This window comes from Megalops cyprinoides, chromosome 25 (genome assembly GCF_013368585.1).
Source record: "Megalops cyprinoides isolate fMegCyp1 chromosome 25, fMegCyp1.pri, whole genome shotgun sequence".
In the NCBI taxonomy this organism is placed as follows: domain Eukaryota; kingdom Metazoa; phylum Chordata; class Actinopteri; order Elopiformes; family Megalopidae; genus Megalops; species Megalops cyprinoides.
In genome coordinates this window covers 13,145,230-13,160,163 of record NC_050607.1, presented here as the reverse complement: position 1 = coordinate 13,160,163, position 14,934 = coordinate 13,145,230, and the positions used below count along the sequence as shown (strand labels likewise).

Sequence of the window (14,934 nt, the reverse complement as noted above, 5' to 3'; positions counted from 1 at the left end):
TTCCGTCCGCATTGAGCCGACACGCAGCACCAGCTAAAACCGTACGGCGTAGAGCGTTCTGTGGCCACGATTAATCCAGATTCTTCTGATTCCAATTTACCGGGAGCCTACAAAAAAGAAAGATGAGATAAATCTGCGGGAAGGTATTATCTGTTGGATTAATTTCTTGTTGCAATTCGATTTATGTAACACGCTACTGAAACTTTGCTTGGGGTGTTTTTCCCCCACACACGCACAGTGAGGCGTACTGATGAGACCACGGACAGCGGTTGGCTTGGGTTAGCTGGCGAGGTAGCGACGTGTTTTGTGAAAGGACAGTGTCTTGGACAACTTGAACATTTAATTTGTGATAAGAAGCCAGAGTTTCATTTCACTGGCTCCACTGACTTCAGGAGACAATACATTCGTCATGAATGCGTAGAGCATGTGAGATTGCTTATACTGCAGTAACGTTGCCTCAACTTCAAGTTGTGAGGAGTGGCAATAATCACTCGGTGCTGGGTAGTCAGTCCAGATTTTCTTCATAGTCAAACTTGAAAGGGGTTTATAACATGAGGATGTGATTATTAATTTCGGTTCTGTGGTTTGGTTAGCAGTTTTTTTGGCCTCAAATGGCTGTGTTTGTTTCCTCTTAGCCAGCTGGCTGCCTAGAAAACGGGTGAAGTTTGCCGGGCAGGAGGTTAGCAAAGTTAGCTAGTTGGTGGCAGCATGTTGAAGAAAAGATGATGTTGTGGAAATGATATGAACAGTCTGTCACACGTCATCTCTCATACAGGTTGAGGTCTACAGAGGGAACTAACTCTTAGTTAAGTAGTCCATTACAAGAACATCAGTGACACAGTGCTATTCCATATTCTATTGCTTATTGCTGTCGTTTCATTGCTATTGTAGTACGAAAAGCTATTTTGCCCTTTTCATTGCTGATAACGGTGGAGTGAATCATGATACATTTATATGTGTATGTTGATTGATATAAATGACAGATTTTACCCTTTCAGATATAATAAGAATTGGTGTCTCTTTTGTATTTAACCTTCCAGCCTGTCTTTTGATGCATTTGGAATATAGGTAAAAGAAAGACAGATTTTCAAACACAGAAAGCATGTTTGTCTGAGTGTTTCCAAAAAACAAATGAAGCAGGACTTCCAGGGGTGTGATGGCGTAGAAAAAAAGTTTCAAAGTCTTCAGTATTGTGCCCTTGCATGGGTTATGTGTGTGTGAGGGGCAACTGAACGGAGGACGTTCGGTACAGAAACTGCTGCAATCCTGTGGTTTTATAAGCTTGTGGTCATATGGGCTCACTGGCCAGCCTGTGTGGGATTATATTTAAACCTGTTGCATTTAGCCAGTGTCCTCAGCTCTATGCAGCTTTGTGCTCTTCTGCTGAGGTTTGCTTGGCCATTGTTCACACAGTCACACTCATATACACACATACACACACACACACAGACGTAGACACAGGCACACCAACACAATGGCGCACACATACACAGACACATACAAAGAGACATACACACTGAACCAAAAAGGCAAACAAATACACATGGACACATGCGCACACGCACACATAGACGTATGCACTGCGTTAACGCCTGTGTGATGTTCTTGTGCACTGTGACAGATGTGTGAAGCCCAGACGAGGGCAGAGGGGAGTAAACCAGCTGAAACAAGGTAACCGTTCACGTGTGTGTCTGCGGCCGTCATGGACGAGCACGCCCTGCTGGGGCTAAACCCCAACGCCGACGCCACCTACAGGCAGCGGGTAAGCAGCCGGCCCAGGGGGGGTGGGGTTGGGGGCATGGCGGCATCCAGATGACACCAACATGAGAGCAGCACTCAGCTGCATCTCCAGCGTATGCTTTTACAAGTGTGACACTTTCAGTGAAGACAGTGGTTATTGTGTTCGTTTGGCATAGTTTGTCATAGTTACGCACCAGATACTCGGGTCAAGTGAAAAAAGTTTAGAAAAATAGTAGGCCAACATCCATGATACACTGGCAAGTCTCTGTCTGTGGCTGTTGCTGTGTATTGTTTTTATTATGGGTAGGATTATTATTAGCAGTCATAGTTGTGTTATTAGTCATATTAACCATTATTACACAGAGGCTGCCCTGCACATGGCAGCCATTATTGGGAGGTAAGAAGGTTAGCAGTGATTACTCATGGAAGGGGAACTGGTCTCAGAAGCAGAAGTCAAGAAGGGGTGACATCTTCATTCAGCTCTTGAATAAAGTACTTAACCTCCGCAGCTTCAGCAAAAATTCAGCATTATCAGTGGATAATATTTGCGAAATAGTGAAAGGTATATGAGTTGTGTTGTAAAAGACTGTCTGCTTCGAAAATAGAACAGTGTAATCACTCATGGTGCATCAAGTCACCCACATAAGTGTATTTTTGTAGCGCGGGGGAAATTGTTGTAAACCGCACTGCGAAATGAGCCTCACATCCAGTGTGGGGAAACTGGAGTGAGGATTCTCACTGCATTATAGCTGAGTGCTGTGTGTGTTTTCTGGGGGTGGGTTTTTGACTCCCTGCGTCTCTTCCCCCAGGCGCTTGCATATTTTGAGCAGCTCAAGGACTCCCAGGATGCCTGGCAGGTGTGCGCGGAGGCCCTGGTCAAAGGGCTTTACAAGTGAGTGTCTGGAGCTGGTGACACCCCTGAAGTCCCTCAACCTCGGGGCAATGGGGCGTGGGCGTTTGGGTTCGGCTCTGCGAAGTTCCAAAGTTGTCCAGAGTTGTTGAATTGCTTCATGTGTCTCAGAGGATGTTTTGACGTGTATATTAGGTTAGAGCTTTGCTTAGCGTCGTAATTATTGGGGATAGATATGTGCCACTGTGGTGTTGTTGTTAGTGTGTTTTTTTGCTCTGGTAGTAGTTGATGTTAACACCTAATCCAATAACATGTAATATTCTCTCCTTTCAGTGATGACCATGTGAAATTCTTCTGCTTCCAAGTTCTGGAACATCAAATCAAGTTCAGGTGAGAGAGAAACAGCTGGATTTGGAAGCCGTTAAAGCTAAAATCATGTGCTCTCTCTCTTGCTCTCTATCTCTGTCTCCTTCTCTTTTTGGTGTGGTACAGAGGCTTGCACTCTTCTACACTGAATTTTATTAAATTACTGATGACACTCGATAAATATGTGTTTTGTTGATAATCGTCAGAAAAACAATTGTCAGGTGGATTTTGTTGTGTGAATATCATAGTTGACACCACGGTTCGCACCAGTGTGCTGAAGAGTAAGCTATACTTACCAGAAGAGAAGAGCTGCTGAATGCAGAACAGCACTGGTGCTAAACCGTTTCCCGGGTTACGCTGCAGCGCTGCAGTGGTACTTTATATGGCAGCATTATAAATCCATAATGAAGATGCAGCACACTGAGAAGACCAGACCATGAATATATTTTGTGCAAGGATGTTTTGTAATGATCTCATACAAAACAAGTATGGCTGCAGAGAGACATATTTGTAGTTCTCATGTGCCATATCCAAAAATAAGCACACCCCAGTGGTTGTTGAGATGCTTGTTGAAAGCTCTGTGCTGTACTATATGTACTGGTTATTCCCTTTTCATTTTTGTAACACATGGAGCTACATTACTAATGGGGCAGTGGTGGGAGGGCAGTGTTGCATGTTCCAGGGAATATGAAAAATGCTGAACAGCACTGCGGCTGCCGGCCCACGAAACAATTCAGCACCCCCACAGAAATGTGTCCCTGTGTGTTTGCCCATGATATAGTGTATAAAGGAGTTGGCACTCTGCTGGGATTGTGTGTTAAGATGAAAGTAAAAGTTATATGTTTGTGTCACAGACATGGGGAGCTCAGTGCAGTCCAGCAGCAGCTGATCAGAGAAACTCTGATGAAATGGCTTCAGTTACAGGTATGTGTCCGTGTGTGTCCATGTGTGAATGCTTTTTCAGGACAGCGCATGCAAATGCATTCCCATGATCAGTTGATATGTGGTATTTTACCCTTTTCCATATCTCGTGGAGAAGATTGTTCTATTCATTTCTCTATTAATTGCTCTATTCATTTCAAGTATACTGCTACCACTTTTATTAAGACCAAAGTCAATTGTGTACAATAATGGTGAGCATTGCAAATGTAAATGCATTAAATGTAAGCGCAGCAGCCAACACCAGGATGTAAATGGTAACTCTTTTTAAAGTGTTTTATATTATAGTCAGTAGGGTTTGCTTTTATGTTATTAATATATAATTATTTTCAGTTCAGTATTGTTTTCCATTAGACTGCAGCCAGTCTCTGATACCTGTTTATCCCATGATCCCCTGCAGCTGAATGCCCAGCCCGAGAAAGCCTTCATCCGAAACAAGGCGGCGCAGGTATTTGCCCTGGCCTTCGTGACGGAGTACCTCACTCAGTGGCCCAAGTTCTTTTTCGACATCCTTGCCCTGATCGGGCTGAACCCGCGGGGTGTAGACCTCTACCTGCGCACCCTCATGGCCATCGATGCCGAGGTGGTGGACCGCGACATCCTCCACTCGTCCGAGGTAAGGCCCGCCCTTCAGCTTGGTGTGCTCTGCCTGATTGGCCCACAAGGCAGTATCAGTCCCCATCCCACCAATCACTATCTCAACCCCTTGTACGCCCAATCAGGGGTTTTTGTATTGATTTCTGTGATCATTTTATGCTGGCAATGTGACAAAATGGTTGAATCATATTATTATTGTCACATATTAGAGGTCCCCACTTTCTCAGTTTACTGTGATTGCAAGGGAGGGTGAATATAAAATTGTTTACTCAATTTGAGAGCCTGTTTCTTAATTTTATGCATTTGTGGTGTATTTGTGGCTGCCTCTGCCGTGTATACTAAGTTCCAGAGAGCTGTGTCAGAGATAACGTCACTGCCTTGTTCTGACCGTGCCCCTCTCCACCCCTGCCTCCCCCAGGAGACCCGCAGGAACACCCTGATCAAGGACACCATGCGTGAGCAGTGTATCCCCAGCCTGGTGGAGTCCTGGTACCAGATCCTGCACACCTTCCAGCACTCTCACTTTGAGCTGACCTGCCAGTGCCTGGAGGTGGTGGGGGCCTATGTCTCCTGGATCGACCTCAACCTCATCGCCAATGACAGGTGAGAGGCGGAAGCAGTGGGCCACTCTCCCTCTCCAGTTCAAGCTGCTCTTTCAGTGCAAACTCATTGAAACTGTCAAAGTATGACTTTTAAATATATGACATTTATTGTAATTAAAGGGAAAAAAGAAAATTGACTGACAAAATACAAGCTTGTCACTGATACATATAAATGAAAGCGCTATGATTTCTCTCTTTTACATTCACACTGTATCGTGTGACAGGAAGAATTCCCAGAGAAACACAATGACTCAACAGCATAAAATCCAAGGCCATTTTGCCCCTGATTCACTGAATAGTGTGATGGGCATTTCCATGGCAATATGTGACGGTTGCTCATTGGTGGGCTTTCAGGTTTGTGAACCTGCTGCTGAGTCACATGTCTGTGGAGGTCCTGAGAGAGGAGGCCTGCGACTGCCTGTTTGAAATCATCAACAAGGGCATGGACCCTGTCGACAAGACCAAGCTGGTGGAGTCCCTGTGCCAAGTGCTGCAGACCGCTGGCTTCTTCAACGTGGAGCAGGTATGGTGCACTGTAGAATTCGTGGGGAGATGTGAGTGTCATTGTTGTCTCACAATCAGAAGGTTATAGGTTCATATTCTCTGTATGAATCTATTTAAGCTTCATTCCATATTTTAATGTTCATATTAAATACAACTATTTCATTATCAGTACAGCAAGCAGCCAGCATGAGCCTTGCCTAGTCTTAGCCTGATCTGGATTCAGCAGTTATTTAAAATCAATTAATTAAGTCCTGAGTCATTATTCCTGTAATAATGCAGGCATTTGGAGGATTTGAAGTTAAGCTGCTCCAGTCTCAAGGAGCGTTTGTTTGAATTGGGCAGGAGGATATCTCTGGGCTTCATTTCCAAGTGCTTACTCTTTCCAGAAAACTCAGCTGATTTTAAATTCTATATTTTTATGTTATCTTCCATGATTAGGCGGTAAGTTACTGATGTTTTTTTCATGGAAAGTTCTGTTTGCAGACTGTGATTTGACTAAGTGAGAGCAGAAATCTGTTATGTCTGTGCATTCAGGATGAGCTGACTTGAATGGGTTGTTGCAGGAGGAGGATGTGGACTTCCTGGCCAAGTTCTCCAAGCTGGTGAACGGGATGGGCCAGTCCCTGGTGGTGAGCTGGACCAAGCTGACAAAGGCGGGAGACCTGAAGAGCAGTCAGGAGACCCTGCAGGCTGTGGAGGCCAAGGTTCCCCTCATGCTGCGGCTGCTGGTCCACGAGGACGACGACATCTCCGCCAACATCGTGGGCTTCTGCTACGACTACCTGCACGTCCTCAAGCAGGTGCGCCTCTAAACCAGGTCTGGGTCTGGGTCTGGAACTGGGTGGGCCAGGCTCCCCTAGACTTTCCCGCGGCTCTTCTGTGAATCACTTGGTTGTGATCTTCAAGTGATCAGCTCAAATAGTCACACCTTATTCATTGCAATTTGCAGTCTATGCAGTTAGCTTGAATACCAGATTGTGTAAGTTGTATAGCCAGACATGGGGGGACCTTTTTTTGAATACTGAAATTGACATTAGACCCTTTTTTTCTTCTCTTTGTAGCTTCCACTACTCACAGACCAACAGAAAGCCAACATTGAGGTGAGATTTCAAAAATTTGTATATATGAGTTATGATTTCTTTTTACATCTTTCTGTGTTTACATATCAAGTTACCTGATATTCAAACAAATGAATACGTATCTGAGTGTACGATTCTTTCAACAGGCAATCATGGTAGCTGTCATGAAAAAACTGACATACGATGATGAGTACAACTTTGAAAACGAGGTAAAACTTTGAAAACAAGTAATTTCACAGCATACAGAGTCCACTTGTGTACTGAACATCTGTAATTTTAAGGATTACAAATATGTAACTGGACAAAGATTCATTGTCAGTATATATAATTAATCGTGGAGTCATAAAATGTGAATGCACAATGGCTTGAGTTATTCACACAGGTTACTGTTGCCGTCTCCGTCTGTCTCCGTTTTCTGTCGCGTTTTCCGTGTTGGCGTTCATTCCTTGCTGTGTCTGTCTCGCTTGTTCTGTTTGCCTCCCCTTTCCCTCACTCTCCCCTCTCTGCCGCAGGGGGAGGATGAAGCTATGTTTGTGGAGTACAGGAAGCAGCTGAAGCTGCTCTTGGACCGTCTGGCCCAGGTGTCTCCAGAGCTGCTGCTGGATTCAGTTCGCAGGGTCTTCAACACCACCATGCAGTAGGTCCCTGTTCCTTGCCTTACTGCTGGACGAGGCCCCACTTTATTAACTTATTTTGCATTAGGGCCCCTTTGCCTCACCTTACTTTTCAGTAGACCACTGTTGCTTGTCTCACTGATGTTATAGGCCCCTATTTCTTAGTTTTCTGTGGTTGTAGGCCCCTGTTCATTAACTTACTTTGATGTAATAACCCCCTGGTAAAAATAACACTTCTTGATGGAGATTAAGTTCATAAAAAATTAGGGCAGGGATGCACGTTAGTCAGCTGTAACTGAAGATCTTCGATCTTTCTGAAGTCAGCTCAAATGCCAAAGATTCATCATTCATCATCATTTCCTAAGAGTGAGCAGATCATATCTATGTATGTGTAGTGATATACAACTCAGTGGGATTCACTTACCATTTGGTGATTAAGTTACTGAATTACTTCTCAGTAACAGTAAACAGTCTGGCCTTGTAAGGGAGCAAATGTCAGATATTTTAGTTTTCTCCAAGAAGGGTGTGTGATGTGTGGGTTTAAACACAGCGCTCTGTGTTTGTGTTTGCCTGTGTCTGTGTTTGCTTATGTGTGCATGTTTGTGTTTGCCTCTCCACCCAGAAGCTGGCAGACAGTTCCCTTCATGGAGGTGGAGGTGGCGATTCGGCTGCTGTACATGCTGGGGGAGGCGCTGCCGGCCCACCAGGGGGCGCACTTCTCTGGGGACGTGGCCAAAGCCAGCACCCTGCAGGACATGATGCGGACGGTGGGTACCGGAGGTTTGGGGCGGGCTGAACTGAATCCCAGAGCTCAGACACATATGGCTTTGTGAACTGGACTCTCCATGTAGATGTGCAGCAGGAATGCCACTGACGTTAACAGTCTTTGTACCGATGGGTGCAGCTGTTGATGTTTGAACAATTACAGCAGGCTACTTTTTTTGGCCATTTATTGCAAGTACATATATGCCAAACCATTCTGAATTCATGAAACACCTCTCCTTTACATTAAAAAGGCACATATATGTATTCATTGCAAGTTGATCTGAAACTGAATTGTTTGTTTTTTGAGAAGCTGTCTGAACTTCAGTGAAGTTTGTAGTTGCCTTATTTGGCTTTAAAAAGCTGGGATTTTGTCTCTGCAGCTGGTCACCTGTGGAGTCAGCGAGTACCAGCACACCTCGGTGACGCTGGAGTTCTTCGAGACGGTGGTCCGTTATGACAAGTTCTTCATCGTGGAGCCCCAGCATATTCCTAATGTCCTGGTGAGCCTCTCTCTGACCTTTGACCCCTGATCCCTGATCAATACGTATCAGTATAATCTATGTCTGCAGTTACATATACCCCCGCGTAAATCATCTGTTGGGTAAGGTGAAGATGGTGTTTTAGTTATTTGAAGGTGAGGTTTCATGAGCTACATAATGACCAGATCATGGCTCCACCCATTTTTGGGATTCATGAAGCCTCATTCTCCCTTCGCTAAGAATAACCCTCAAAGCCTCCTCAGTGCTTAATGTCACACAGGGAGTTATTGACCGCTGTGTCTTTGCTGGTGTGAGTGGGGAATGGTGTGAGGTATAATCTCATGTGTCATGTCCACGGTTTTTCTAAAGATGGCATTCCTGGATCAGCGGGGCCTCAGGAATGGCAGCCCCAAAGTGCGGAGCCGGGTGGCCTATCTCTTGTCCCGATTCGTCAAGACCCTGCAGTAAGTCCCACCCACTATTTGAGCAGTAAACATCTCTCTTCACTGGTACTTGTGCAGCTTCAGTTTTGCTTCCATGTTAGCTTTGTGAATACAGTAGCTGAGTGTGATGCAGAGGGTTTACCCAAGAGTCCTGCAAAGGATCTGAGTCAGCCAGTTTCAGACTCTTTATCAGTATGCCTGGCAGCTGTCCTTGTTGTTCCTATTCTTGGAGTTGTTCTGAGTCATGTCCCGCTCTGTTTGCAGTAAGCACATGAATGCTTATATTGAGGACATTCTGAACAGGATCCAGGACCTGCTGGAGCTCTCGCCCCCGGTACGCCCAAGTCTGCTGTTTACCGGCCCCCATTTTTCACCCGAGACACAATTCTCCATCTCTAAATATAACTGAGAAATGAATAAGTCGGTCATGTCAAGAGAATGGCCCTTCGTGCCACCAGATTACATGCTGTAGCATTTGCACTGCTAAGGTCACTGTAGTCCTAGTAGTTTTGATTGGCGTAAGTAATTGGTACATTTCATAACTAAGTCCTGGAGGGTCACATGACCAGCCAGTGTTCATTTTGCCCAGGCTTTTATTATCTAACAAAAGTTGTTAGTTGGACAGGAAGTGACCTCACCCAGATGTATCTCAGTTGCTGATTGACAGGAACCTGTTAAAAACAATTTTCCAATGCAAGAATCAGCCATGTCCAACTCAGCTGCTTCTTTGAAGGCCCTTTGGTGAGCATTGCCTGTCATCTCCCAGGAGAATGGCTACCCGACGCTGCTGACCAGCGATGACCAGTTGTTTGTGTTCGAGACGGCGGGGGTGCTGATCGTGGGCAGTGAGTGTGCGGCAGAGAGAAAGCAGGCTCTGATGAGGAACCTGCTGACGCCACTGATGGAGCGCTTCAAGTTGCTGCTGGGGAAACTGCTGCAGGAGCAGGATGAGGAGAGGCAGGCCGCGCTGGCCGACTGCCTCAACCACGCCGTGGGCTTCGCCAGGTAAACCCCCTGCCCTATTTAACTCATCAGCTATACCTCCCCCAAAACCCCCACCCCCTTTACCTCACCAAGACAACCCCCGTCCTCTTTACCTCACCCTCATCCACCATCATACTACCTCAGGCCTCCTTTAGAAACACCAGTACACTGGCTCTTTCTTAGTGAATGAGACCATGTAGTTCTCTGGCCTCTTTTCTCACGAAATTCCTAATGCCCCAATGTGTCCTGCTCTGTTTAGAGTAGGGAACTGAGAATCACTTTCTGAACGTTTTTTGTTTTTTGTGTTTACTGGTTTTAGGTGCAGCTACTCTCATTTCCCCTCTTTGCTTAAAAATAATTTTTTATAAAATACTTTGAGTTTTTAAATCTCTAAGATCGTATTATATTTTAGGAAGTTTTCACAATTTGATTATAGAAATGAAGTGATAAACGCTAATAACTAATGAGTGTAACACAGTAAACTGAATGCCCTTATGCATCCCATGCCTGATTACATCTTCCCCCTGCTCCTCCGTAGCCGCACCAGTAAGGCCTTCAGCAACAAGCAGACGGTGAAGCAGTGCGGCTGCTCGGAGGTGTACCGCGACTGCCTGGAGACCTTCGTGCCTGCGCTGAGCTGCCCTGTCCAGAGGGAGGCGCTGCGGAGCGGCGTGCGCACCTTCCTGCACCGCATGATCATCTGCCTGGAGGAGGAGGTGCTGCCCTTCATCCCCGCCGCCTCCGAACACATGCTGAAGGACTGCGAGGCCAAAGACCTGCAGGAGTTCATCCCCCTCATCAACCAGATCACTACCAAGTTCAAGGTAGGGACCTGAATGATTAATGCATTCAGTGAAGGGTTCCTAATTGAGACCACTTCAAGTTCTATGTAGGGATGCAAAGCCACATCTTTACCACATTCAAGGTAGGGCCCTGAAAACCAGCAACTGCAATGTAGCACTTGATGACTGCCATGTTCAGTGAAGGGTCCTTACTCCACATCAGTGCCAAGTTCAAGGTAGGCATCCTAAACCAAATGGCTGCCACATTCCAAGTCAGAGCTTTTATGACCTCTCAGTTCAAGGCAGATTTCATAAACTAGGTCACCATCAAGTGCAAAGTAGGGTTATAAACTGTAGGAGTGGGTTTTAGTAATATTCTTGTCCAATTCAGACAAGTGTTCAAGATTAAGGAAGGTCCACTGTAGACTCTCTAAGGCATGGGCTTTGCTATAGTACAGGAAGTAAGATCATATCCAATGACCTCTGACCTCTCTGTGCTCTCCCAGGGCCAGGTATCCCCGTTCCTGCAGCAGGTGTTCATGCCGCTGGTGCAGGCCTTCTTCCAGGTGCTGGCCCAGCCGGCCGAGGAGAACGACCAGACGGCCGCCCTGGAGAAGCAGATGCTGCGCAGGAGCTACTTTGCCTTCATCCAGACCATCACCAGCAACGCCAGCGTGAACGAGGTCATCGCCAACCAAGGTGAGCAGCCCCCTCTGAAACCACGCAAACAGTGCACTCTCTCATCATCTCACCGTCCAGTCCTAATCCCAACCCCTGATAAAATATGGTATGGTGATATGGTAGAACTGATCCTGGGTCAGTTCCCAGTAGAAGGGTCAGGATCTGTCTACGGCTTACCAAAGCAGGCATCTGAGGGTTAACTTTGTGTGCCACCACCAATGTGTAGCACAGCACTAGATGATGCACGCCAGCCATTTTGAGTCGAAAGTGGAGAGGGGAGGAATATGGAGACAGTTGAACAGGATGGATGGTTGTGTGGCCAGATTGAAAGAATCTGATTGGACATGGAACAGGAGCTGTGTGTAAATGTGTGATGCTGCTCTCATTCTCCAGGGGCGGAGAACATCGAGCGGGTGCTGTTTACCATCATCCAGGGAGCGGTGGATTTCCCCGACCCTGTAGCCCAGAGGACCTGCTTCATCATCCTCTCCAAGCTGGTGGAGCACTGGGGTGAGCCTCCTTTTTCCATAGCTCTGAGCTCCTATTTCGATACGTGTTGATTGTGTCATTATAATCTTTTGCTTTTTCCCATAGCACTTTTCAGATCTTATCATCTTATCAACAAAATTTGTATTGGAACAAGTTTGTAAGTTTGTAAATGTCAGTAGAGTAGACTGCGTTCAGATTACACTTATACCTTAGCACTGTTATTTGGAGGTCACACCAAAGCCAACCTCCCATCACTAAAGGAGTTATCTTTTGGCAGTTAGTTCATACTAGTGATTGATGACACATGGTGTCGCAATACGGAGTTCATGGCAACTCTATGACCAGACACCAATCACATAACCTCTGTTATGGAGGGAGAAACATGAGAGCTGTAAGGAATTGTGGGGGTTTTCAATTAACAACAAGATAAGCAATTATAATAATCAGAAACTGAAGCTTCCGAAGTCATCATCTGAGTGCGGTGCATGGCCCAGTACGTCACAGTGTTAAAGGGAGCTCACCGTTGTGTTTCTTCAGGAGGTAAAGACGGTTTGGTCGGGTTCCCTGACTTCATCTACAAACACATCGTCCCAGCGTGCTTCCTGGCCCCGCTGAAGCCGACCTTTGATCTGTCAGATGCCCAGACCATCCTGGTACGATGCCTGAGCACCAAACATTATAACAGAAGCCTTATTTTGCGTGTCATGTTTGAAGTCCTTCAGTTTAACCTGAAGCATTTGTTTTGCAGACTTTGTCAGAGTGTGCCCTCACATTGAAAATGATCCATATCAAAAGGGTAAGTTCTCCATGGACAACAACCTCTTATCCAACCCTCGAATGAAGTGCTCTTCCCATAAAATGGAAGGCTGTTTCCTGACAGATCCATTCTTTTTGTTACCTTCCTTAGTTGTCACTGATATAATCCAAGCTGTTTTCATTAAAAAGTGGAATTGCAGTTACGTTTGAATTGTTGTTACGTTACTGTGCGTTTGAAATCATTGATGTTTCCCTGCAGGGACCAGAGTTCATTCAGTATCTACAACAAGAGTACTTACCTTCTCTGCAGGTCACCCCTGACATCACACAGGTATTACAATTCTAAGTGCTTTTTGCTGCTCCTAAAGGGGTTTTAACACATTTCAGATTTGAATTTTTAATAATATTTTTTTTTCACAGGAACTGTGTCAAGTGCTTCAGCAACCGGATTCCAAGGTTCTCAAAAATTACATAAAGGTAGAGAATCTGACTGACGTGCATTTTGATTCTGCAGTTATGAACCCTGACTGACCCATTTTTCATGAGAGTGGCACCTGAGCAAGGCTTCTCTCTCTGTTCCCTTTATGAACAGGCATTCTTTCAGCGCGCCAAACTGTAAAACGGGAAGCGGAGGAAGGAGAATGAGAGGAAAACAGGAACGAGAAGAAAGTGGTTGTCGGTGCCATTTAAAAAAAAAAAAAAAACAAAACCCAACAAGGTTTAGCATAGGAGTTGCTTTTGCACTTAAAATTTTGCGTAAAAAGCCGTCCTGTGTGGGGAAAGAGCAGGGAAGGGGTACAGACCGAGGACACATGGTAATGGGAGGAGCCACTGGTCCCCTGTGGCCATGCCCCCTCGAGGCCCAGCCCAATCAGACGAGTGCACGGCTGAGGATTGGCAGGTCGTTGCCATGCAGGAGCAGTATGCTCCAGACCGTTTCACCCACTCCGGGAGACAGGAAGTGATGTGAGGATTAGATTACGGGGGGATGGGGGCGGGAGTAAAAGAACAGTTGTTCAAGGGACGAATCAGAAGTCATTTCCTGATTGGATGGTTTTCAGAGATTTGTAAAACATTTGTTTATCTGTAAAGAAAAAAAGAAAAAGTCCTCTTTGAACTTTGAAAGCTACATTTTTATTTTTGTTAGGAGTGAATATTTTGAGTTATGTCAAGGTAGGTTTTCAGATCGTTTTCAGAATTGGCCTTGCAGATTTGTATTGTAAGGGAAGTAGCCGGTTTTCAGGCATTTTATTTAATGATATTGATTTTGTGTTATGAAGTGGGTAACACTCTGTGAAAGGCAGGGTAAACTGGAAGTGCTAATGAAGTATTGCAGAGGTGCCTTCGATGTGTAACCGCTAAATCTGCCCTGCAGACTGTCTCTTTTTTTCTGATCAACCAGCCATGAAAGCGACACTGTGACCCTCATCACTTCAAACCCCAGCTTGTATAAATCAATAATTAGAGGTATTTATGGCGGAGATATACAGCCGTATAGTGTATTGTTACTAAAGGGATGGTCATTAATTGAATGGTCTAAACCATGTAGGTACAAAATGAGTATAATTTTACTTGTGTACCTACAATGCCCAATGAGTTGTAAAACAAGATTGAGTGGAATCCGAGAAAAAGGAAGGCGTGCTGTATCAGAACGTGTTACAAGTTAAGTTAAAGAATATTATAAATAACATAACCTCAATAGCCTATGATATAGTATTGTACTGAATGCTAGACTGGCTTTTTAGAGGTGCAACTAATTAAACCAATGCTGAAGGCAATTTTTTTAAATTTGAATAAACATTCCACTTCAATATTCTGTTGAACATTGTAAATACTGAATATGATAATATAACCAATATGTTATGAGTAGTTTCAATGCTCCTGTGCTGTAAATAGACAAATGAGTAAATTGCCAACAAATTGATGAAGCCAGAAAAATGATCCTTTCAAGCACAGGACTGCTGTATGTGTACAAAATGGGATTGCAAAGGTAGTAATGAATTACAAAGCAGTACTTCCCATGGTGTAACAACACCCATTTTACTTTTGTGAGAGGAGGCTGAAGTCCCCTTAAGACCATTGTCAATCGCTCATACATTTGAACCTCAAGACTTTTCTATGAACAGCAAAACATTGATTAGTTTAAAACAGTGAGTCACTGATAACACATTGGTCCCACCCACTTTGGTGTTTATTTGACTCTGAGACCCCTCAAAATTCCTCTAAATTCTGCAGAAGTAACAAAAGACCTTTGACCCTGTTGG

The 14,934-nt window shown here is 45.0% G+C and overlaps 1 protein-coding gene across 2 annotated transcripts; it reads left to right on the top strand.

Annotated features, from left to right (window-relative positions):
- The first annotated feature begins 14 nt into the window (after positions 1-14).
- Positions 15-13,594, top strand: xpot (exportin, tRNA (nuclear export receptor for tRNAs)). Of its 2 annotated transcripts, none has more exons than XM_036519991.1 (25): positions 15-143; positions 1,622-1,762; positions 2,550-2,632; positions 2,924-2,980; positions 3,811-3,880; positions 4,296-4,511; positions 4,911-5,095; positions 5,449-5,617; positions 6,162-6,398; positions 6,660-6,698; positions 6,824-6,886; positions 7,190-7,314; positions 7,917-8,058; positions 8,437-8,556; positions 8,905-8,999; positions 9,243-9,312; positions 9,745-9,983; positions 10,501-10,786; positions 11,251-11,443; positions 11,819-11,935; positions 12,452-12,567; positions 12,663-12,710; positions 12,930-13,001; positions 13,091-13,147; positions 13,263-13,594. In XM_036519991.1, the coding sequence occupies exons 2-25, from the start codon at positions 1,703-1,705 to the stop codon at positions 13,287-13,289; spliced, it is 2,886 nt and encodes a 961-aa protein (XP_036375884.1). In that variant the 5' UTR covers positions 15-143; positions 1,622-1,702; the 3' UTR covers positions 13,290-13,594. The 2 variants fall into 2 exon arrangements, with proteins under 2 accessions (XP_036375884.1, XP_036375883.1); XM_036519990.1 differs by having other exon boundaries at positions 7,914-8,058.
- The last annotated feature ends 1,340 nt before the right edge of the window (positions 13,595-14,934 follow it).